This window comes from Hibiscus syriacus, unplaced genomic scaffold, assembly GCF_006381635.1.
Source record: "Hibiscus syriacus cultivar Baekdansim isolate YM2019G1 unplaced genomic scaffold, ASM638163v2 tig00110246_pilon, whole genome shotgun sequence".
Taxonomy (NCBI): Eukaryota; Viridiplantae; Streptophyta; class Magnoliopsida; order Malvales; family Malvaceae; genus Hibiscus; species Hibiscus syriacus.
Genome location: NW_024062644.1, coordinates 21,157 through 46,510, shown reverse-complemented (window position 1 = coordinate 46,510; position 25,354 = coordinate 21,157). Strand labels below are relative to the sequence as shown.

The following is a 25,354-nucleotide window of genomic DNA, read 5'->3' as shown; positions in this document are numbered from 1 at the left end:
ATGTGCCTTTTTTCATGAGAAATGTCATTGGAAGAAAGATTGTCCGAAGCTGAATAAGAAAGGAAAAGCTGTTTCAGATGCATATGTTACAGAGCATGATGCCAATGAATCTGACTTATCATTGGTTGCTTCACCATCAGCATTTCATTCAGATAAGTGGATATTATATTCGGATTGCACCTATCATATATCCCATAATCGAGTCGTTCTCCAATTTAGTATAACTAAATATAGGAGTTGTTTATATGGGCAATGACAATGCCTGTAAAACTGTTGGAATAGGTTCAATTCAATTGAAGAATCAACTAGAGTTCTAACTGATGTCCGATACGTGCCCGATTTGAAGAAAAATCTTATCTCATTGGGAGTCTTGGAATCCAAAGGCTCAGTTGTCACTATGAAATATGGAGTTTTGAAAGTCACATGTTGAGCACTTGTGATGTTGAAGGGCACCAAGAAAAATAATTTGTATTACTACCAAGGTAGTACAATTATTGGAGCATTTGCAGCAGCTTCTGGTGGTGACAATTTGGTCAACCCAGTTGTGGCACATGCGATTGGGACATCCTGGGGAGATCCTTGCAAATTCTGGAAAAGCAAGGGTTGTTGAAAGGTGCAAAGGCTTGCAAATTAAATTTTTGTTAGCATTGTGTTATGGGAAAGAAGAAAGAGCAAGTTTAGCACTACAATCTATAATACGAAAGATATTTTAGATTATATTCACTCAGATGTGTGAACATCTTCCAAAACATCATCCTTGGGAGGAAAACATTATTTTGTAACTTTTGTAGATGACTTTTCCATAAGAGCTTAGGTGTATCCGATGAAGTCTAAAGATGAAGTGATCCAAATTTTCCTTAAATGAAAAAATATGATCGAAAACCAGACTAGTAGAAAGATTAAACGACTTTGGACGAACAATGGAGGGGAATATAGAAGTGATCCATTCTTTGGCATTTGCTAGTAGCATGGTATTTTTTGACACTTTACTTTTAAAAATATACCATATCATAATGGGGTGGAAGAGCGTATGAATCAAACATTATTAGAAATAGTTTCATGTATGTTATCTAATGTTGGGTTAGGCAAGCATTTGGGCTGAGGCTGTGACATATGCTGGCCATATCATCAATCGTCTACCGTCATCAGTGATACGAGGAAAAACACTGTTGGAGGTATGGTTTGGAAAACCTGCTACAAATTATGATTCCTTACATGTGTTTGGATTGACAGCTTATTATCATGTGAAGGAATCAAAGCTTGATCCAAGAGCAAACAAAGCTCTGTTTATGGGAATCATCCATGGAGTGAATGGATTCTACCATTGGTATGTAGAAACCAATAAGGTAATTTGTAACAAAGATACCTTTGATGAATCTACCATAGTAAATAAGGTAACAAATAGAGTTGTTCAAATAAATAGTACTCCACAACAGGTGGAGTTTCAGCAGACGATGATCTCAAAAGTTGATGCAACTGATTCTTTAACTCCAATAAAAGAATTAGAAGATGAAGATGTTCAAACCCAAGAACCATTGGAGACACCAGAACCACTTACAGTTACAATTCCAATAAGAGAAATTTTAGACCTGCTCGATTTGCTAATATGGTGGCATAAGCTCTTCTAGTTGTCGATGATGATATTTCTATCACTTATCAAGAAACAATACAAAGATTGAAAAGTGACAAGTTGAAAAGTGTCATGAATGAAGAAATGTAATCTCTCCAAAAAAAACAACACCTGGAATCTAGCACAATTACCGTGTAACACCTACGACCCATATATTTATGCCAATACAGGCTATAGATGTCACATGATTTACTTAAAACATTTCCTAACTCAGAAGTGATTTAAAATTTTTTTCTCCAAATTATAATTAATAATATAAATATTAAATCACATAAAACTATCATATGATATTTAAAACATATGTTAATATCAAATACATCCATTATAAAAGTAATATTGGTTAATACTAACAATGATTAAATAGAGTAAAACAATTTAGTTTAGCCATTACAAACCAGTTCCAAAATAGTTCAACAGAGTAACTAGAACATTCATAAGTACATGCCACTAACTAAATCAAAATAATATCAAAAGATATCTTACTGATATTGTAATATACTCCTCGATGCTTGGTGTTGCTCAGTACTCCTTACTTCTATTCCTGATCTTTACCTACGTGTGAAAATCATCACACGCTAAGTATATACTTAGTGATGCAAGTAAAATAATAAACAGTGCAATACCACTCATGCATGAAATTAAATATCATTTTTTCAATGCACTAAGATCATCTTACCTGTATGTTCAATAATTCACCATAATCAACATGAGAATGATATAAGTATAATCATTTTCACCAATAACTATAGCCCAAATTATTAATCTATGAGAAACCTGGTATATGAGTAAAATATTGCACAATAGTGTTGAGGTCGAGCCTTGCTCACCTAATAATGCACTGTAATGCTAAGGTCGGGTCTTGCCCACCTGACTTGTACTATGCGTCTTCACTAGACACTCTAGTACTACTTAAATTTGCAGCTTCTAGACTATATGGCATGCTATTAATACCATTGAACATCAATAACATATTTGGACATCTAGTCATAAATTAAGTCATCCATGGCAATGTATATCGATATGGTTTTAGCCATGGGCAATTCATACCCGAATTATCATCCATGGCATATCATTACAATATGAGTAACCAATGCTAATAAAAAAAATAAGGTAGACTCATCGCAAGTTTTTCCACTAATGTATAAAACATCCATGTATAATATCATGAATGCATTTGAAACTGTCATTTTCAATGTCAAAATAATTCCTTTTTCTCAATTAATCAATAAGTAAATGTGTAGTATAGAGAAATAAGGGTCGAATCCTTAGGGACTTAGAAAATCACAAATTTATGTTTGATTGGTTTTAAACCAGGCGAAAGATAGTAAAATGGGGGGTTTGGTGAAATGAGATTTAAATAGTAATAAAAACGATTAAATAAATAAAAGCTATTAAAATAAAAATAAGAGAATAAAGGTTGTGAATTAATACTGTAAAAATAGCCTCAAGTCTTGCTTTGACTCAATTTCATTTATATCATCGAATAAGATTTTCCCTCCGGGATTCACGTCGGTTACTTTGTCTACAAGGGAAATCCCCGTGACTCTATCTTGTATACCGAATACCCAAGGCAATCTTTGATTCCAACTTCGGTAATTGATTTTAACAACATCAATTGTCGTAGATCAATTACCGTTTAAGTTTTTGGCGACCGACTCGGATTGTTGCTTCAATAACCGTCAATTCCGATCTCAATTCCCTCTTGGCGAAGCCATCTCACCAAGTGTGTTCCCAGAGAGTCGAATTGCTTTCTATAAGTCGAATCTTCCTACCAAACCTCTTGACCAAAGTCAATCTTTGATTTTAAAAACTCTTTTGATTTTGAAAAATAAGCGCAGAGATTGAGAGAGATATTCCGAATATATTAAGGGCATGTTTCAATTCTCCCGTTGGAATTGAGTCATCGCGTCAGCTCTCGGCTTATGAAAAAATTAGCTAAGCATGACAAAAGTTATACTTAGCATATTGAAAACAAAGCTTGAAAAATAAAACAAAAATGAAAAAGAACTTGAAAAATAAAAAAGGGAAAGCTTTTATAAAAACTAGAAAGAAAAAAAGATTTTAATATGAGTGATGATTTTAGGCTTACCTCAAGTGGGTATTTATAGCCTCTCAAAGCCTAAGGATAAACAAAAAATAAAATAAAATAATCCTAAGATAATTATTTTTTTAATTTAAATTCAAATTTAAACTAGTGTCCTAATGCAACTCTGCTCATCAATCTTCCAGAAGGCGTGCGGAGGAAGTCTTCTAGAAACCGTCGCTGACTGGACCTTCTAGAAACTGCCACGTCACACCGCGTCATTCCCAGAGTCGTGCCCATGTCTCCAGCCATGACCAAATAATAAAAAAATACAGAATACGCCCGTTTTGTCACTAATTCTGGAAAGTAAGGACCTGTACAAAAACAAGTATAACACGACCAATTCAATAGCGATAATTCCATAAAATCGAAGAAATAACGAGCAAAGATTAACGATTCTGAACACTCATCAAATTCCCCCTCACTTATCTCATGCTTTTCCTCAAGTATGATACAATCAAATTTGTCAAAAACACCATTTATCGTTCTTTGTCAAGTCTCAAATTCAAGGAAAGCAAGGTAGAGACCACAATAACTATTCAAGTCAAGAAATCAATCAATTGAACATCATCAATTGGAACAAGTCAAGTGCAATTGTAATATCCATTCATTCATTAATCTCAATGCTCATAACTCAACTCCTTATCAAGATTCACTCAAATCACTCAATGTGTTTGGGGTAAAGAAACGCTCAATGTCAGAATCGACACAATATTACCATAGGCCTGCAAGTAAATCAAATCTCCGCTATTAATGAGAACACGATGCATAAATCAAAGGATCTTTTATTGGTTATAACGGGGCTTAGGTAAAGGTGGGGAAAAGGCTAAATATATGGCTAAATGTTCAAGGCAAGGAACTAACAAATAATAATTTCAACTCCATCAAAACAAGCATTAAGCGCAACAAGATAAAAAAAACAACCTATCAAATAACAAACTTCTTTTCGAAATGCATTGAATTTTTTCTTTGTTGTTGTTTTGTTCTCAATTCTTTTTCACGTCTTTCTTTTCTTCTTTCTTTTTTTTCTTTTTCGAACAACATTTTTTTCGAACTGCTTTTTTCTTTTCTTTTTTTCTCTCTTTTTTTTCTTTTTCGATGGAGCATATAATGGATAATTATTCACTTGCCCTGAAAATGGTAGAAAAGAGTGATAAAATAAAAGGCTCGGGTTTGTAAACATGGTGAAAACAAAGAAGCGGGAATAGGCTCAAAAGTGGTTAATTAAGGGAAAAATGTATAGTTATGCAATTTAGTGGGGAAACGGAATGGTTAATCCTAAGGTTCCCAAATCATTTTTAAGCATCATGTTCATGTGTAATCTCGACAGTATTTAACATACAGGTTCTAGAATATCAATGTCAAATTCGATACACTAAATCCAACAAAATGAGAGAAAAAATGATATGCTCGTAAAGGCTCAAATCTCACCAAATTGTTTTCATGCATTGAGCTAATCACATTGCAACCAACAAAGTCATGGAATATCACAAAAATACCAACTTATCACAATTCATGCTATCCATTATCAAGAACATCCTAACATAAACAATCATGTGTTCCCAAACAAGCATAGCATTCCAAAAATTTTCAACAAGAAAAGACAATCAATGAAATTTCCGACAAATCCAACCAACACATACTAGCATCGAAACATAAAGATAAGCAAAGGGAAATTCAATCCTACACTCTACTCCCCCTCACTTAAAGCGCTTTGCCTCAAAACATAAAACTAAAGTGCAAGAGAAGGGATAGAGTACTCCCCGGATTTCATATCGGTTTTGCTAACGTGTGCCGGTCTCCATAGGAGTGTGCTAACGTACGCCATTCAATGAAACGGTGTGCACGGCTGGGGCATTATTTTTTTCTGCTTTGTTTGACTGTTCACTGCTTAGTAGTCTCCAAAATTAGCACTGTTCGAATCATAATTTCGTAAATCTTCGTCGTTCAAGTTTGAATAAAAAAATCCGTTCCTACAAAATAAAAATAAAAATAAAATAAAATATGCTCGATTGAAATAAAAATAAAAAAATAAAAATGTAATGGAATTAAAAACAATGGGTTGCCTCTCATGAAACGCTTTTGTTTAACGTTGTTAGCTCGATGACCTGATTCAGACTACAGGTTCCGTGACTAACGCTTCCACTTCATTCGCTTTCTCTAACTAAGAAATTTCTTATGAGAAATTCGAAAATTCTCATAAAGATTTCTTCGAATATTTCCCAAATTAAAAATCTTGTCAAAAAGAATGGCCGTCAAAACATCTTTTTTACCAAAAAATTATTTTTTCAAACGATTCCTCAATGGTTTCGACTTAATTTTTGGTGCCTGCAAAAGGGAAGGTAAATCTTTAGTTTTTAAAGGATTTAAGATCAAATATGAATCAACAACTGAAATATTTTTCAACTCCCTTATGTCGTTTTTTTTATCATCCGATTCATTGCATAAATCATCAGCAAAGTTAAATTCATCATCAACAGGTTTAATAACACCAACAAAATTAATACTATTCACATTATCCGGATATCTCATTGCTTTATAAACATCAAATTTTACAATCTCACCGTCGAACTCCATAGTAAGAATACCGCTTCGAACGTCAATTTTTGCATTTGCCGTGCTCAGAAAGGGACGACCGAGGAAGATTTCAGAACCATTGTTGCTACGATCTTTTCTATATCAATCACATAAAAATAAGCTGGGAAAATTAAGTCTTTAACCTCTACTAGAACATTTTCTATGAGTCCTTCAGGATAAATAATTGATTTGTCGGCTAGCTGAAGTGTAACTCTAGTCTCCTTCAAAGGCTTGATGGAAATTAAATTATAGATAGAGAGAGGCATTACATTGATAGAGGCACCTAGATCGCACATAGCTTGCTTGATTTTAACCTCACCAATTTTACAAGGTATTGAAAACATACCTTGGTCTTTATTCATCGGTGGAAGCGGTCGTTGGAAAACTGCTGAGACGTTCGTACCTAAATCCACTTTCTCGACCCCCGTAAGCTTCATTTTAATCATACAAAGATCCTTCAAAAACCTGAAATACCTTGGAACTTTCCGGATAACCTCAAGGAGAGGTATGTTAACTTCCACCTTCCGAAGTACATCTAATATTTCCTTTTCCTCAGTTTTTTATCCTTTTTAACTAACCTCGATAGAAAAGGCAGTGGCACGTCATAGGGAGATGGTGTCGGGTCGTCTATTTGTTCTTCATTATTCTCTCTCTAGGATCTTGAATCATTAGTCTTCTTCTCTTTTTGGGTTGCTTCGTTTGATGAAACAGTGGCGACACTATTGTATCGCTCCGAAGAGTGATGGCGCTGACATTCTCCCTCGTGTTTACTTCAGTTTGAGATGGAAACTTACCTTGTGATTCCAAGTGGCCTACGATTTGAGCTAGCTGACTCATCTGCTTGTCTGTCTCTTGTAAGTGGGCTCCAATACGATTCTGAATTTTTCCTGGGAAAGTGCTAACCTCTCGATAATTGACTCTAATGATGTATTCTGCAGCTGATGTGGTTATGGAGGTGGTCTCATTTGATAGCCTTGATTTGGTTTTGAGTTCTCAGCATAGCTGAAATTCGGATGATCCCCCCATCCTGGGTTGTATGTATTTCCGTAGAGATTATAAGCTCTTTGAAGAGGACCCAAAAAATTCCCGATCGCGTTGACTTGAGTTGTTGTGTCATCTTGAATCAGTGGACAACCGTATGTCGGATGACCAGGTAATGCACATATTCCACATACTCGGTTTTTCCCGTCTTTCCTGTAACAAGAGAGTTTACGACTTCAGTTAGCTTATCTATTTTATTTTCTACGGAAGATGAACTTATCTCATGAACCCTTCGAGAAGGTTCATTATTTGTGCAAAATTGTTGGGAATTTGCAGCCATCGTCGATATTAAGTCCCTAGTCTGAGTAGGATTCATATTCACCAAGGGTCCATCGCTAGCAGCATCGATCATATTCATTTCCAGGGGAGATAATCCTTCATAAAAGTATTAAAGGAGTGTTTGTTCGGTTAACCCATGTTGTGGGCAACTAGAACATAACTTATTAAACCACTCCCAGTAGTCGTAAAGTGACTCTCCATCAAGCTGCTTGATTCCAAGTATTCTCCTTCGTAGTTCACTTACTTTCGCCGCAGGGAAAAACCTGTCAAGAAAAAAACGAGTCATTAGAGCCCATGTAGTTATAAAATTAGGGGAAGATAAAATAACCACTCCTTAGCCGAATCAACTAAGGAAAAAGGAAAAGCTCTAAGTTTGATTTGGTCCTCGGTTACTCCCTGTGGTCTCATGTTGGAGCAGACCATATGAAATTCCTTGAGATGTTTGTGTGGATCTTCGTTTGGCAATGCATGAAATGTAGGGAGGAGATGAATAAGGCCAGTTTTCAACTGGTACGGAGTTTCGCCTTGGGGAAAATCAATGCACAAAGGCACTTGTTCAGTAGGTGCCGCGGCTAACTCCTAGATAGTAGGATCGACCATTGGAATTGGTTATGTATCAATGGATTCTCCTAAATTTGATTCTTCTTCTGGATTTGTTTGTTTTCTCATTCTTTCCCGAAGCGTCTGTGCGTGGAGTCTCCTGGCTTTGGCTTCGATCTCCTGGTCATACTCCACTAATGCGCCCGGATTAGTCCTATCATAAATCAAAAGCAAATAAAAATTAGTAACTTTGGCGAAGTCCCCTGCAACGATGCCAATTTACAAATTTCGTTTTCGATGTCAAAATAATTCTTTTTCTCAATTAATCAATAAGGAAATGCGTAGTATAAAGAAATAAGGGTCGAATCCTCAAAGACTTAGAAAATCAAAATTTATGTTTGATTGGTTTTAAACCAGGCGAAAGACAGTAAAATTGTGGGGTTTGGTGAAATGAGATTTAAATAGTAATAAAAACGATTAAATAAATAAAAGCTATTAAAGTAAAAAATAATAGAATAAAGGTTGTGAATGAATACAATAAAAATAGCCTCAAGCCTTGCTTTGACTCAATTTCCTTTAGATCATCGAATAAGATTTTCCCTCTGGGATTCACGTCGGTTAATTTGTCTACAAGGGCAATCCTCGTGACTCTATCTTGTACACCGAATACCTAAGACAATCTTTGATTCCGGCTTCAGTAATTGATTCTAACAACATCAATTGTCGTAGATCAATTACTATTTAAGTTCGTGGTGACCAACTCGGATTGTTGCTTTAATAACCGTCAATTCCAATCTCAATTCCCTATTGGCGAAGCCATCTCGCCAAGTGTGTTCCCAGGAAGTTGAATTGCTTTCTATAAGCCGATTCTTCCTCCCATACGCTTAATCGCAACAATCTCTTGACCAAAGTCAATCTTTGATTTTGAAAACTCTTTTGATTTTGAAAAATAAGCACAGAGATTGAGAGAGATATTCCGAAGATATTAAGGCATGTTTCAATTCTCCCATTGGAATTGAGTCATCGCGTCAGCTCTCGACTTATGAAAAATTTTGCTAAGCATGACAAAAGTCATACTTACATATTGAAAACAAAGCTTGAAAAATAAAAGAAAAATGAAAAGAACTTGAAAAGTAAAAAGAGAAAGCTTTTATAAAAACTAGAGAGAAAAGAATATTGTAATCTGAGTGATGATTTTAGGCTTACGCCAAGTGGGTATTTATAGCCTCTCAAAGCCTAAGGATAAACAAGAAAATAAAATAATCCTAAGATAATTGTTTTTTTAATTTAAATTCAAACTTAAACTAGTATCCTAATGCAACTATGCTCGTCAATCTTCCAGAAGGCATGCGGAGGAAGTCTTTTAAAAACCATCGCTAACTGGACCTTCTAAAACTACCACGTCACACCGCGTCGTGCCCAGAGTCGTGCCCATGTCTCCAGCCATGGCCAAATAATAAAAAAATACAGAATGTACCGTTTTGTCACTAATTCTGGAAAGTAAGGACTTGCACAAAAACAAGTATAACACGACCAATTCAACATCAATAATTCCACAAAATCGAAAAAATAACGATCAAAGATTAACGATTCTGAACACTCATCAGCATTGTACTCACCTTGACACTTTATAAATATATAGCAAAATATTAGCCCCACTAAGCTTCCAACTTGTTCCTTTTTATAAATGATTAGTTCTGAACACGAAATCAGTCAAGATCCGTACAAAGTCATAAATTATATCGATACATATGTTAGTATTGTACTAACATAAATACATTTCAATAACAAACTCCATAATCATACTTGAAACTTATTCACAGTCAAAATATTTCAACACTTATTAATTCTTTTAGTTTTGTCACCAACTTTTCCAACTTATATAAAATGATCCTTCACCATTTTACCACTTAAAGTTTCAATACCAAAATTTCAGAATTGAAATAATTACCACCCATGTACATTGACAAAGGCATAATTACATTTAAACACTCCAAACTATTCAAATATTGCATATAAATCACTGAACTTTACAAAGTTCCATAATGATCCAATTTTACATCCTAATTCTCATTTCAATTCTGAAACAACAATTTCCAGTATAGTATATAAACTATAGAACAATTACACAACAATCCATGTTTTTTCCAAAATTTTTATTTTGGTCCCCTAACTTTTCAAAAATTACAAATGTTCCCTAATTGTTTTCTAAGACTTGTAGAATACTTCCTACATAATTTCTAGCCCTTACATAATTTTTCCATAATTTTTGTCATCCATTTAAGCCATGGCCGAAAGTTACAAAGTTCCTAACCTAGTTTTTTTTCTCATGATTTTGGTCAATTTTGATTCTATTCAAGCATGAAATCAACCTCCATCCAAACCTTACATCTCTACAATAAAATCCCTAATCAAATTTCATCAAAAAATAAACTTCCCCAACTTAATAGTTTGGATGAATCTTAAGGAAACATTTCTAGGAAGATTGAACATGGTTTAATCATCAAACAAACTTAAAAATGAATCTACAACCTCTAAAACATCAAGATTAATCATCAATTCCATAAACCCTAATATGAACATAAACCTTAGAATTTGGAATCTTTGAAATAAAGCAAGATTAGAAAGCATAAATGGTATCAAAAGATAGCGTTTTTCGCGTAGAACAATTTTCTTTTTCACGACATAACCCAAAATCCAAATGAAATTGCTCAAAAATTGAAAAGAAATTTTCTCTCAGCTTTGGAGGAGTTCATGGCTTGAAGGAGAAAAGATGAACAAGGTTTCATGAAATTTTAGATAAATTTCATGTCAATTTAACTTTAATTTAAGCTTAAATGAATATTTTATTCATTTAATTGGGAAAAGACTAATTGACCCTTAATAAAACTTCATATTTACCATCAAACCAAGACACATCAACCTTATCATCTTTCAAAAGTCAAAGATGAACAAACTATTTCCTACTTTACTATTTTGCCCATGCAACTTTCCAAAAAGTATAATCTTGCCACTTTATTCCAACGATCCAGATTTAACATGGAATTAAATCTTTAAATCCAATGGTTTATATTATTTTCCTTTATTTTAAAATGTTGAAATAATATTTTTAAACCTAATTTATCATCCTTCATTTTTCCCAAAATTTCTATTCGATCTGATTTACCAAATTTTTACCGGACTTTAACACTTTCTAGTTTTTAACACAATTTCCAGATTAAGAATATGATTTCAATAAAACCCCACTTTCAAAAGTAAACTATCCATTTATGGAATAAAAATTCTTTTTGGGAAAATTATTGTTTAGGTCCCTAAACTTTTCTAAATTTTCTACTTTAGCCACTAAACTTTCAAAATTTATATTTTGGTTACTAACCAAAATTTTGGGGTATTACATACTGAAAGGTAAAAGAGAAATTAGATGAAAATAGGTATTTGTAAAGAAAGATGGATCTCTTAGCAAAAAAAAATGTTCACTACAAGGTAAGGTTGGTAGCTAAAGGTTGCGCTCAAAAGGAAGGATTCGACTACAATGAAGTATTTTACCTGTTGTGGAGAATTCCTCCATTAGAATATTGTTTTCCTTGGTAGCACAGTTGAATTTGGAGCTAACTCAACTTAATGTGAAGACGGCTTTCTTGCATAGTGATTTGAAATATGAAACTATATGACTCAACCATAAGATACGTAGATGGTGGTTGTAAGTAAGCTGAACAAATCGCTATATAGATTGAAGCAATCTTCGAGGCAGTGGTACAAGCAATTTGATAGCTTTATGAGGAGGCAAAAGTATAGAAAAAGAAAATACGATCATTGTGTGTATTTGCAAAAGCTACAAGATGGGTCTTTCATTTATCTCCTCTTGTATGTTGATGATATGTTGATCGCTTCGAAAAGTTAAAATGAGATAGAAAAATTAAAGGCTAAGTTGAATCAAGAGTTTGGGATGAAATATTTAGGTGAGGCCAAAAATATTCTCAATATGGAGATAAGAAGAGATAGAGATGGGCAAGCTTTGTTTGACTCAAAAACAGTATCTGAGAAAACTATTATAATGTTTTGGCATGAATGAAAAGGTCAAACATGCAAGTATCCCACTTGCTTATCATTTTAAACTTAGTTCTCAGTTATCTCCTAAAATTAATAAAGAACAAGAATATATGGCTAAAGTTCCATATGCTAATGAGTTGGGAGTTTGATGTATACGATGGTGTGTACGCGTCCTGACATTCACATGTAGTTGGAGTTGAAGGCAGGTACACACATGATCCTAAAAAGGACATTGGCAAGTTATGAAATGGATTCTAAATTATCACCAACAAACTATAGATGTTGGTTAGTTTTTACACAGATGAAGAACTTGGTTAGTTTGTGGTTGGATTTGTTGATTCCAACTATGCTGGTGATTTGGATAAGCGTCGATCAACTAATGGGTATTTTTTTACTCTTTCTAAATCCCTAGTAAGTTGGAAATATATTTTACAATCTACAGTGGCTTTGTCTACTACAAAGGTAGAGTATATGGCAATTTCAAATGTTGTGAAAGAAGCATTTGGCTTAATAGGTTGATGGATGACTTGGGAGTTGTTCAAAGTCACATTAGTCTCTATTGTGACAATCAAAGCGCTATTCACTTAGCAAAAAATCAAGTCTACCATTCAAGGACTAAGCTTATCGATGTGAGGTATCAATTTGTGCATAAGATCTTTGAAGAAGGAAAGATTCTATTTCAGAAGATTGCGACAACGGAAACTCCTACAGATATGATGCCAAGGTGGTAGTAGTAATCAAGTTCAATCATTATTTGAACTTGATTAACAACCTGAGAGATTGAGAACCTTCGGGTGTAAGATGCTTTTGAGAACAATTAGAGGCACTACATAAGGATAGCTTTATCAAATTTTGAGGAGTTGAAGAAGTTGAGTAGGCTTGGAAATATCAAGCCAAGGTAGAGATTTGTTATGTGTGACTTGTATATTTAGAAGCTTCAAGTTGGGTAAAGTTCAAGTGGTAGTCAAAATTGGCATGAATTTAAGTTCAATAACCATCAAAGAATTTGAATTTGAATTTATTACCACTAAAGAATTAAAGTTTGATTTTGCTACACAAATTGACAAGTGGCTTTGATGGACACCAAGTATTTGCAATTTGACCAGTTGGAAAGTTGCCAACTTGTGTACATGGGAAAATTATCTTTTGATCCCTAAACTATTAGATTAATTCAAGGTTGGTCCTTGAAGCTCAACTATAAATAGGCCTAAGCCCTTTTATTTGAAATCATCCCAATAAGTTCTCTCCCATTTGTTGTCTTCATTCTCCCACTTTGTAATACTTTGTAAATTCTATGGAATTCCATTTGTTGTAATATTTTTCGATAGTGAAGTTTCATCTGTTGGTGGTGCTCGAGAATTAGACAATATTTTCGTTAAACCTCGTAAATTTGTTGTGTTCTCTTCATTATTGTTCTTTATTGGGTTTTTCTATTGTGTTTCAATATTCAATAGTTTGAGGGGTTTGTCCGCTGTGCAATTTTGGTAGTTTTGATCATGAAGTTTTAGGTTAATTTTGAAACTACGTTTGTATGAGAAATAACCCGATTTCCCTAACATGGTATGAATCCGAAGAAGGTAATTTGGCAATGCCATCAGCAAGCATATTACTTTGACGTGGGATCCAAGTGATATCAATCAGCCATGCACGTAATCTCAGGTGGTTGATAGCTTGAACGAGGAAGAAAAGTTTTGGATAAGATTTTGCTTTGACAATAAGCTTTATCGCCATCGAACTGTCCGTTTGAATTTGGATCTTTTCAAAGCCATAAGATCAAGTAATGTGAAGGACAATAAACAAATCTCAATGTGTAATGCCAACTGATTTGTGATATCCAACAAGCCATCCACATTCATGGTCACAAATGACACCATTAATGGTGCCAGAGTAGAATAAGGTAGACACTACAACATCAGAGTTAAGGCAAATCCAGCCATGGGGTGGCTTGTTCCAAGTAATTAACAATGTAGAATAAGTTGGTGGGTCTTTAAGTGTAGTTTTACAGGCAGAGAAGTGGCGAGCCCAATTGTTACTGCGAGTAAGAGTAGCTTCAAATGAGTGAGGAATGCTGTTGAAGACCTGGTCGTTGCGACCCTTTCAGATATGCCATACAAGGGATGAGAAAAGGATGCTCCATGGGATATTAATCAGTCCAATAAGTCTAGGGGAAGTAATGGTGTTTTTAATCCAATTCTGGAGGTTTGTGAAGAAGAAAGTCGAGGCAAAAGAAGGCGGGATGAAATTCAAACAGACTTCACTTGCTGAAGGGACAATTCGTAGAGTGTAGAGCGTGGATTCTAGCATGGCAATGCAGTTCGGACAAGAGGGGTCAACGATGAAAAACCTTTTGGATCGCTCAAGGTTTTTCATGAGCTTGCTCCGAATAACAGTCTAAGATGCTCATTTGTTATGTAACACCCATTCCCCGTATCCGTTACCAAATACTATTTGGAGATGTCATATGATACTTATAAAATATTCCTTATTTAAAATCAGTAAAATTTTGTTTCTTAAAAATTCATTCAATTTAACATTAATCACCAAAACTATCTAATCACGTAAAGCCAAAAAGTAATATTTAAAAATATTTTTCGCATTCGATTTCAGGAATCAACATGGCAATTTAATATTGTTTCATGTAAGGAAAACTGCCTAAATAAAAATTCATCTCTATTGTAATAAAATATAACTTCATCAACTATAAAACTAAAATCCATGTTCATAACCATATATTACTTACTAAATTCTATATATATAAACTATTACAAACCCTTTAAATACCATAGAAATATCATAGCATTTTTAATCCATTATATAATATAACCATATTATAATATTACGGATACTTATTATACGTATACATGTCAACTAGAAAATAAAAAACAACAGTAGGATATCATTATTGATGCCGGTAAGTAGTCCGATCAGTGATTCCAAGCTAAGCTCCGTATTCCACTTGATCAATCGAAAGGTTTTATAGTGGATCTTAGTAATGTTGTCATGTATAGGGTCATGATGTCTACTTCTAGGTCAACATGCTAAGTCGTACTGATTGATGTGGTCAGTTGTTGATTAATTTTGATAAATCACGTGGGCTTTGCTAGAGGTCGTCTGTAGGTCGACATGTTAGAATCGATATTTGTTACCATAATAGTCTTTAGTCTGATTCACTTTCAAAAAACATCAATCCTTTTTTAGGAAAGCTTAAAAGAATCGATCTTTTGGCTTACACCGATTAAATAATGATCGATTCCTTTCACAAAATGATAGATCTCTTTCACAAAAGATTGATCTCTTATGTCAAATGTTATATTTGTTTTTTTGTAGATAACAACCTATTGCGTCCTCAACCGCTACTAACGATAGAAAATTATGGAGAATATAAAAATAAACTCAAAGCATCTAAAGAAGAACAAGAAACATCATTGAAAACAAATAACAATATCAAGGAGTCACAGTGTGCATAATTGTTATATTTTTTTCATCATAAAACACTTGTACGCTTAATTATTTATATTGCTCAAGTATTATTTGGGTGAATACTTATTTGTATAAACATATTTGTCTTGTGAGATTTTACTTTTGTTTTCTAATTTTGTAACTCCTCTTTTGGATAATGTGTAATAAAATTATATGTTGTCCTTAAAGGTAAATAAATCTAGTGAATATGAGAAATTTCTAGTGGGGATGTTAAGGTAGTGAATATAAATTTGATTTATAATTCAAATTAATCTAAATCGTTGTGTAAATTTTCTATCTTTTGATTTGATTGCTTACGCCATAAAATTTTTAAAAGTCAATTTATCTTCCTCTTGACATATTTAAATTGATCACTAGAGCTAATATTATCAAATTACATAATTTTTATTTTATTGATTCTTTGAACTTCAAATTTAACAATTTTAGATCTAAAATTTAAGTGTTTAGCATTATTGTAAAAAAATTAAGGGTAAATTACGCATTTAGTATATAAACTATGCATTTCGTATCTAAACTATCAGTTTTAATCCGTTTAGTACATAAACTTTCAATTTTTTCAAAACCATACCTAATGTTTAGTTTTTGTTTCATTTTAGTACCTCACCGTTAAAAACTTAATGCGTTTAGTGCCTAAACTATCGGTTTTAGTCCGTTTTAGTGCCTAAACTTTCAATCTTTTCAAAATTTAATGTTAAATTTTGAACGAGGTACGGTTGTTTGGTCGATAGCATTATTTGATGTGGGATGCATAGTACATGTTGTCATAGTAGGGTCCCTAAGGTGGGAATTGTCCTAAAGTAGCCATAGCGTTGATTGCTCTCCTTGTTCTATTGTATGTTTGAATTATCTTAACGAAAGCCTTCTTTTTTTACTCTTGTGTGAGGGTTGTCATAACTTGTGTCTATCTGCTGTTAAATGACTTAACTTAATAGAGTCCTAAGGGTAGTCTAAAAAATAAGGGGTTCAAGCCGTATTATTTTTTACTAGTTGTCCCAGGGAAAAGAGTAAGTATTGGCTGTTCTGTTGGCATGTCTGAGCTAAGATCGGTTGAGGCGTGTAAAGACGGTTGCGTAGCTTACTTGGTAAAGGACTCCCTATAGTTGTGGAATATGCTTTTTGCCGCTAGTAATTAAGCGTCTTTCCCTGCGCTCAGCTTCCTCTCGTTGTCTAGAGCTTCCCTTCTTTCGCTAATTCTTTATTCACCTCTGAAAGTTGGGCAAGACGTTGTGACTTCACTATGCGACTACTCTTATAAAGCTATAAGAAAAGACAAGATTCATTTCTTAAGTTTTTAACGATGACCACTAAAGTGAAACAAAAACTAAACTTTAAGCATGGTTTTAAAAAAAATTAAAAGTTTAGGTTCTAAAATGGATACTGATAGTTTAAGTATTGAACTTGTAATTTACCTAAAATTTAAGATTTTAATGTAGTTCTATAATGATATCTATCTAATTTCAGTCTGGATAAACTTAGACGCATGTCTTACAAATAATGTTGCTCAAATTCAAGCCACTTAAAGAGAATATGTCACTTTTGTCACTAAGATCGTTTCTTTTAATTTTGTAAAATATGATTTTAACTTGATACTATAAATTTCAAATTTTAAAAAACACGGAAAAATACTTTTAATTAGAAAATCACTCCCTCTATCGCGGTTAAATTTTCATACGTGACTTTCAATGTAGTTTAGAAAAGAAAAAATAATTATAAAACATGCAATGTAAAATGACAATCTAGCCATTGAGGATTTAAATTTTATTTTTGATTAGAAACTAAGGGGTAAAAAAGAGTGATATTTTAACAAATTGAAAAAGGAAACGATAATTTTACTGATAGGGGATTCATGTTTTTATATCGATCATAGTTGAATTTAGTACATCGCCCAAGACAAATTAGTTTCGTTTGCGATGTAGATTGATGAAACTGTGTGGAGATAGCAGGCCCCAAAGGATGTTTCATGCATTGTTTGCCTACTGAAACAGTACAAGTGAAAACCACATGCACCCTCACGATGCAATTATGCTTCATTTACTGTGTTCATGATCGCATGGGGATACTTTAACTTAGAATGCACGCTCCAAGCTCCATCTTCGATATTTAAATAAGCGAGTTATTTCTTGGCCCAGTTTTTATCTTCAATATTAGTATGTCATGGAAGACATTGTAGGATCATCAATATTCTGTTACCAACATTTTCTTTTTCTCGAGGGCTCTTAAATTTTAGCATTATAGTTCAATACGAGTATGGAAGTAAAGCATGGATTAACCCAGGCATATGAGTAAAATGAATGCCTATGACTTGCTTTCTTGTGCATTTGGGAAGAGGATGCAATGGCAGTACACCCTCCATGGAAGCAAATTTCTACCGTTCTTCGGCACTAAATCGGTTCCAAGCCTCCTGGAGATTTCAGATAAAACAAGATCTCACAATTAAGACTTTCTACGAATAAATGAAAGCTACGCAAAGAGAAACAACAAACCTTGAGAAGATCGAAAACTTTCTCGCAAATATACTTTTGCTGTATGGTAGCTCCTCGTTGCTGCAACTTATCAGGATGAACACACAGCGTGGCTTTTCTATATGCTTTCTTTACAGCTGCGGTGGCTATGATATCTGTAAGTGGTATTGGCTGCCAACCACTATCGGGGCCAAGTATCTGCCAGCAATGCGAATATTCGGTTAAACCAATACCTCATAGTTAAAAAACCAAGAACTCCATGACCCCAATATACATGTCAAATATTTAATCCTACAATTCTATGATAACTATGTATTTATGAACACATAGATAACTGTTACTTACATATTGTAACGTTGATAGTAATGCACGTAAATTTCCCTGCTTCCCGCTAGACCACCTTTTGACTTCAGCATCCAGAGTTTCTGCTAACCTCTTCCATATAAATTCCGATCCAAAACTGTTAGACAAGAACTAAAGCTGACCACATTGCAAAAGGGTTTCATACTACATTTGAATGAAACATTACATTTCTTTCAGCTTGTTCTTTCTGAGCAAGAAGATCACGCTCGTTCTTCTCCACAAGTGCTTTGGCCTGAAAACAACCAACCAGAAAAACAAAGGGTGGGATTTTCAATACTTGTCCTAAAATTTAAACAGGTTTTGGGTCCGGATTGAAGAAATAGGGACATTTTCCCGGGGGGGGGGGGAATTGTAGAGGGCATACTGCTCGTTCTGCAGTCCTTTGTTGTCTTTCCATCCTAGCTTTACATCTTTGAGCTGACTCACCAGCAGCAACATCCAGCCCCTCGGAATATTTTGAAGCTTCATGAAGCAAAATAAAGATGATACAATATTTAAGGGATTTTTTTGCCAAAATAAGTAATTACTCAAAAATGTCATTTTTTCTGTACCACATTACCACTATGATTTGAAGAACCAGAATATGCGGAAGATGAAGGACACGGAACTTTGTATCGTGAATCCTGCATGAGATTGTATTAATTATTTCTTTGCAGTTTGGTCATCAGTGCCATTCATAAAATAATAATAATAATAATAATAATAATAATACGTTCCAGAATTAACAGAGAGGAGAAATGCATCACAAATGAAGACACTCACATAAGATCGGAAGCTCTGCTTTGAATGAGAGAACTTTTCTGCCTGGTTTCTGGCTCCAAGGGAAGCCTTTTCGGACAAAGCTTTCTCCAGGGCACGCTTCCGGGCCTCTGCAGTTGCTCTCTCTACTGCAGCACGCTCAGCTTTAAGTTTGGCTTCCATAAATGCCTTATCGTTGACCTCAGCAGAAGGCTTGGCTGCCTCTCCTTGGGTTTCAGCTTTTACCTTACGCTGCGCTTCTATATTTGTTCTTCCAGCGGCAGCCCTCTCACGGACTTCAGCGAAGGCCCTTTCACGAGCTTCACGAATTGCTCTTTCAACAGCTATTCTCTCCTTTTCTTTTTCCCTTTCCCTCTCTTTTGCTTCATCCACTCTTCTTTGTTTTTCCTTCACTAGCTTAACTTCTTCCCAGGAAGCATTTTTGGTTTCACTCTCTTCCTTCATCAGGGTTTCAGGGCAATTCTCCTGTTTGCATTCTGAACTTTGGCCTGCTTCAATCACATGTGCTATTTCTGTGAATTCATGTTTCTCCCCAAACTCACAATGTAACTGGGCATCAACCAATCTTACCTGCCTCAATGTAACTTCTTCTCGGCAAGCATTTTTGGTTTCCCTCTCTTCTTTCACAAGGGTTTCAGGACAATTTTCTTTTTTGCATTCTGTACTAAGGTCTGCTGCAATCTCATGAGCTATTTCTCTGGCTAAATGTTCCTCGCCAAAATTGCAATGTGACTGGGAGTCATCAAATCTTACCTCATCAGAGTGTTCAAGGTTATACTTGTTCTCCTCCTGTTCCAAACAAATTTTACACTCCCCGAGATCTACTGGTTCACAAGCCAGATCAACAAGCTTCTCCATGGTTAAGCTTTTTTCAGATGTCTCGGAATATTGCTCATATTGGTCTTTCTCAAACAATATGTCTGTTGTATCAACATCCATACAGCTTCTGTCAAAATTAAATGCATCTGTTGTATTCTCTGCTTGCTGCTTAATCTCTTCTGGTTTCAAGTTGCTTTCAGCCAAGTCAGACTTATCAAATACCAGATTTTCTTCCAAGTCACTAGCCACTTCATCTGCTTCTAAATCTCTTATAGTTTCTTCACTCTCACTAAAAGCTTTACATCCTTCTGCAGTCCCTCCATTGTCTTCATTAAGAGATAACTCTGGAGTCATTTCACAGCTGTCTACATTAGTAGAGGGTTCTAATGTGTCACCTACGTTGTTAAATTCATTGTCATTGTATGCATTATCAGCTACTTCAACTTCTTCCCAAATGCAGTCTTCAGCATCTTCCCTTGCTTCCGTCATCTCATAGGCTTCTTGATCGGTCTGTGTTAGCATCTCTTCAGTTCCCCTACCCTCATCTGCTACTTCCATTTGATCAGTATCTTCAAGAAAATCTCCGTTCTTTTCAGCCTCCATAAATTCATCATTCCCCAACAAATCACCATTTTCTTCAAGTTTCATCTTTTCTTCCTCGTGATCAGAAGTGTTATCTCTAAGATCATCAAGCATTTCTGATTTCTCCATTTTGTCTGACATCTGCTCATTGTCTTCACTATCGTAAGCATCTTCCTCTTCATTGTTTTCTTCTGGTCCACAAGACACTTTACGTTCCGCAGGCAGTTCAGATATCTCAAAAGCTTCTTCAGATTTCTTTGTGAATTCTTTTTGCACAGAAAATTCTTGTATTAGCATCTCATTGTCTTCCTTCTCGGAAGCATCTTTTAAAGCATAACCATTTTCTTCTGATTCAATCAAACAATTATGTTTCTCCTCCGCATCTACCCTTCCATGAGCAATTGTTAATCTCTCCAAATTGTCAGTATCCTTTAATTCTCCCACTTCAACATTACTCTCCTCTTCTACAGGTTTCTCTAGCTCTTTCAATTTCCTCTCACATTCTTCTAGTTCATTGCACACTTTCTCTTCAGTTTTTTCCCATTGTTCACCGAATCTTAGTTTGGCTTCATCTTCTTTCAGATCACGAAGCTCTACATTGGGCACTGATCTGTGCAGACATTCCTCCTTATCACAAAACTCTCCTGATGTATCAAGTTTCCTCTCCTGCTCAGCAGCTTCCTTAACAACTTCTGGTTTTTCAATGATTTCTTTCTCATCTCCTTCACGCTCATTCATATTCTGGACTACATTTTTCCTTTCTTCCTCTTTTGCTGCTTCCTTTTCTCTTACTTCCTGTATACAATTGGCCTGTGAAAATATGAAATTCTTTGCATGTGTTTCTCCAGCAGATTCCCTTGCCACGAAACCGCTCTCCTCATCTTCTGATTCAGCAGCCACTTGATCAGCTTTAATCACATTTTGCAATTTTACTCCACCTGAAGTTTGCTGAGAAGAAACTATCTTTTCACTAGTCTCATGAGCTTTATCTTCCCTGAAATCATTTTGTTTGACAGTACGTTTTTCCCTCTCTCCCCCCTTACCTGTCGAACTACCATTAAAGCTGGGTTTGACCCGACCCATTTGACCTTTTCTCCTTTCCATTATTTCTTTTGCAACCTTTAACCTAGCTTGAGCTTCCTCTATTGCCTTCTTCAGCGCAGCAGCAGATGAAGCAGCGACTGAATTTTCATCCACTTCATCATCCAAGTAAGGAGGAGAAGAAAAACCAGCATCAATATCCAAAGATTGACTCCTCGGAACCCCAAACTTCAAAGAATCATGATTATTAACAACCTTGTTATACGACATGATTGAAGCCCGTGTCACTTTCGAAGGAGGTATTCTATGGCCAAAATCATAGGAGCCGAATAATAAATCATTATAATCAGACCCATTACTTTTAGTTCGGTCATGCAATTGATCAACGCCTTTTGTAGTCTTTTTACAATCAGATCCATTACTTTTAGATTCGCTATGCAGTTTATCAACACCTTTCAAAGTCTTTTTACCGGCAATACAGGGTTGAACATCAGATGTCGGTTTCTCGCAATGTATGCTATCCCTTTTCCCCTCCCCGAACTTGTTGGTCTCATATGGCTCATTTACAACAGATGAAACCGACTTCTCCCTCGATGGAGCAACTTTTTCATCAACTACACATGCGAAACCTGGAACAGCTACATGTATTGTTGCATTTGTCCCATCTTTGCCTCCAGGGATGCTTTTATTATAGGACATTTTGAACTGTTTCACACCATTACTTGATCCATGGGAGGCTTGATCATTCGACATAACTTGATTCCCCACCGGATTACTCGAAGAGTACGAGAATGACCCTTCTGAAAAGGATGGTGTCTTAGCAGGTCTCCTATAAAATTAATTAACTCAGGCCCAATCTTTCCACACATATATATATTGGAAAAAAAAGTTAATAAATTTAGAACTATAACATTTACGCCTTCAAAGAACAATGTCGAAGAACAAGACATCAGTTCTCAAATCAACTAGGCTCACAACCCATAGTTCAGAAAAAAAGGGTATCTTTTTCTCTTTGGAGAGCCATGAAAAGTATTAGCTTTTGTATAAAAATGCAAACATTTTTCAACACCCAAACACGTTCTAACACCATATTTAACCATCTCAAATAAGCAAAACAAATAGAAAATGAAAAAAAAAATAAGAATAAAAGAGATTACTTTTTATCTCTGGTTGGTTTAGCAACGAATTCTTCTTCATGAGAGACTGCAAAATCGAAGCCCCCAAAACCGCCAAAAATGTTGGAATAATCCAGCTTCGAGCTCGAAACATCGACCGAGAACTTCCTCTGGTTCAGCTCAGGGACATCGAGAAACGGAATCGAAGACCCCGAACCGCCGCGGAATATCTCGGCGTAGTCTTCAACTTTCGATCCGGCCTTACTTTGACCACCAAAAACGCCGTCGTACATGTTATTACCGTTGAAACTGTGGCCATTACTAAGTTTCTTAGTGAAAGCCGCGGCAGCCGAAGCTTTTTGGTATTCCATTGAAGATCTTTTGGGTTTGTTTTCTCTGTTTCACTGCAGAGTACAAGACAGGAAGAGAAGAACAGGGAGACGATAAAATGAAGAGATAATTTTTATTTGAGCGAGAAAATGAGATTATAAAAATGAAAAAAAAAATACTATTAAATGGGGTATATTTGTCAGTGTACGGTCAATTAAATACTATAAGAAAGAGGGAAGGAAGGAGGGAGGGAAAGATGAAAAGGAGTGACCGGGTTTTGCCGGTGAGTGATGGGATAACAGGGGAGGTCACATGTCTGGATGTGCAATCGGCACCAGCTTTATCAGTTGTCGTCTTACAAGAACTAGAATGTCGTGTTTCCAGGCTCCAACCTGTACCAACCAACCTTCAACACCGACACGGTGGTCAATGAGAGGGTAGCTTGAGGGTTTTCTGATGGAGAATGAGGAGGGACTCCATTTAAAAAAAATATTCGAGTTAATCGGTTCAGGCATATTATTTTATTATTTATTTTGTAATTAAATTTATAAAATTTTAAGTCAGTTTATTTGAATATGCTTTTTTGATTTTTTAATGTAAATAATTATTTATAATACTGTAATATTAATTGATTTTATTTAAAATCATATATTATAGACATATATTTTATTTATATATATCTCGCATGAATATTTATTTTTTATAATAGTATTTAATAAATTAACTATTATTTAAAGTTAAATAATATATTTATAATTTTTCAATAAAAAGATTTTTAAAGGTAAAGTATCGGCCTAAATATTAAAAGGATCAAAGAATTGACAAAAATTATAAAACAAATAAAATTAAAAGAATAATGTTTTTCTAAATGAAATCAAGTTTTATTCAGCCCGTAATAAATGGAATTTTACTGTCAAATTGGCAATTTGAGTTTATGGTAAGTTTTGTGAAATTATGATCCATCAATTTGTCATTAATGAAAAATTCAACTCTTTACATAATTTGTAATCTTTTATATAAAAATGTAAAAGTTACGTCTTTTTATACGGAAACCGTTACTTTTTTAAGGAAAAAAGATCGCTATTTTTATTTCAAAAAAGAAAATATTTTAAATCGTAATGAATGTTTATAATATAAATTAAATATATAATTCTGATTTTATAATCGTTAATACAAAAATCAGTAGCTTAAAATTAAACAAATATGGTATTGAAAATGTTAAAAACCTAATAAAAAATTCAAACAAAAGATAGACATGACTGCATCGAAAAACAAACCACAAAAGATAATCAAATTACTAAAAGATCATCAACAAACTGTAAATAAGAATCAAACGACATGAAAAATATCCACAAACATAAATCATATATCTAAATCTAATTCGATGGTCCAAAACATAAAAGATTATCATGATAACAGATAAATATCATCTTGATCAGTCATGACAATGTCAAATCCCAACTCTGAAAAAAATAACATTTTTTAAAATAAAATTTCATTTAATTAATCCAAATTGAGAGCATCCAACATAACAGAGTTTGAATACAAACAGGATGGTCATGGACGAACCACATAGGTGATTTAGAATTCAAAGCCCATTTAACAAGCTCGTGAGCAACACGGTAAGCAAATCCCGGGGGGGAGGGCATATCTTAGCATGTAATTCTCTTCATTCTTTAAAATGGCTCGAGCTTTTTGGAGATTGTAGCCTGCAGTAGAAAAATCTAGATTCGTGATAAGGGTTTTTATTAACCACCGCATAAGAGTCAGATTCCACGTCTACCAAAGACCATCCATTCTCGTGGGCCGTCTCAAACCCATAGCCGAGGGCCAGGCACCAGGGATTCTTCTTGCATGGCCACCTACGACCATTCCATGCTCATTCCTGGCAATAATATCAACAGAGTTTGAGTCCGGAAGGAAAGCACTTGACTCGGTTTACAGAAGGTTTGGTCCATTTACATCCACTCCTTGTAATCCTAACCTGAGTGGGACAATCAGATCCACGTGTTGCCTTAAGAAAGTCGATCCTAGTGAGCCAAACAAAGTCAATCACATCTCTTGCTGGTTGAAGCACACTCGCGTGAATCCATTTGTTACGCATGTTCCAAAGGTTCCATATCAGTAGTAGAAACTTAGAAATCGTGTCGGCTTGAAGGATTGAGGCAGCGTTCTCTAACCATCCTTTACCGGACTGGAACTC

At 34.9% G+C, this 25,354-nt stretch overlaps 1 protein-coding gene across 1 annotated transcript; it reads right to left on the bottom strand.

The window, feature by feature from the left end:
* Positions 1 to 17,897: 17,897 nt before the first annotated feature.
* Positions 17,898 to 23,255, bottom strand: LOC120114758 (auxilin-like protein 1). Its single transcript, XM_039135552.1, has 8 exons — positions 22,864 to 23,255; positions 19,268 to 22,535; positions 19,065 to 19,128; positions 18,870 to 18,967; positions 18,672 to 18,737; positions 18,488 to 18,577; positions 18,164 to 18,340; positions 17,898 to 18,081 (listed from the first exon to the last, which is right to left on the bottom strand). The coding sequence occupies exons 1-8, from the start codon at positions 23,190 to 23,192 to the stop codon at positions 18,046 to 18,048; spliced, it is 4,128 nt and encodes a 1,375-aa protein (XP_038991483.1). The 5' UTR covers positions 23,193 to 23,255; the 3' UTR covers positions 17,898 to 18,045.
* Positions 23,256 to 25,354: the final 2,099 nt, after the last annotated feature.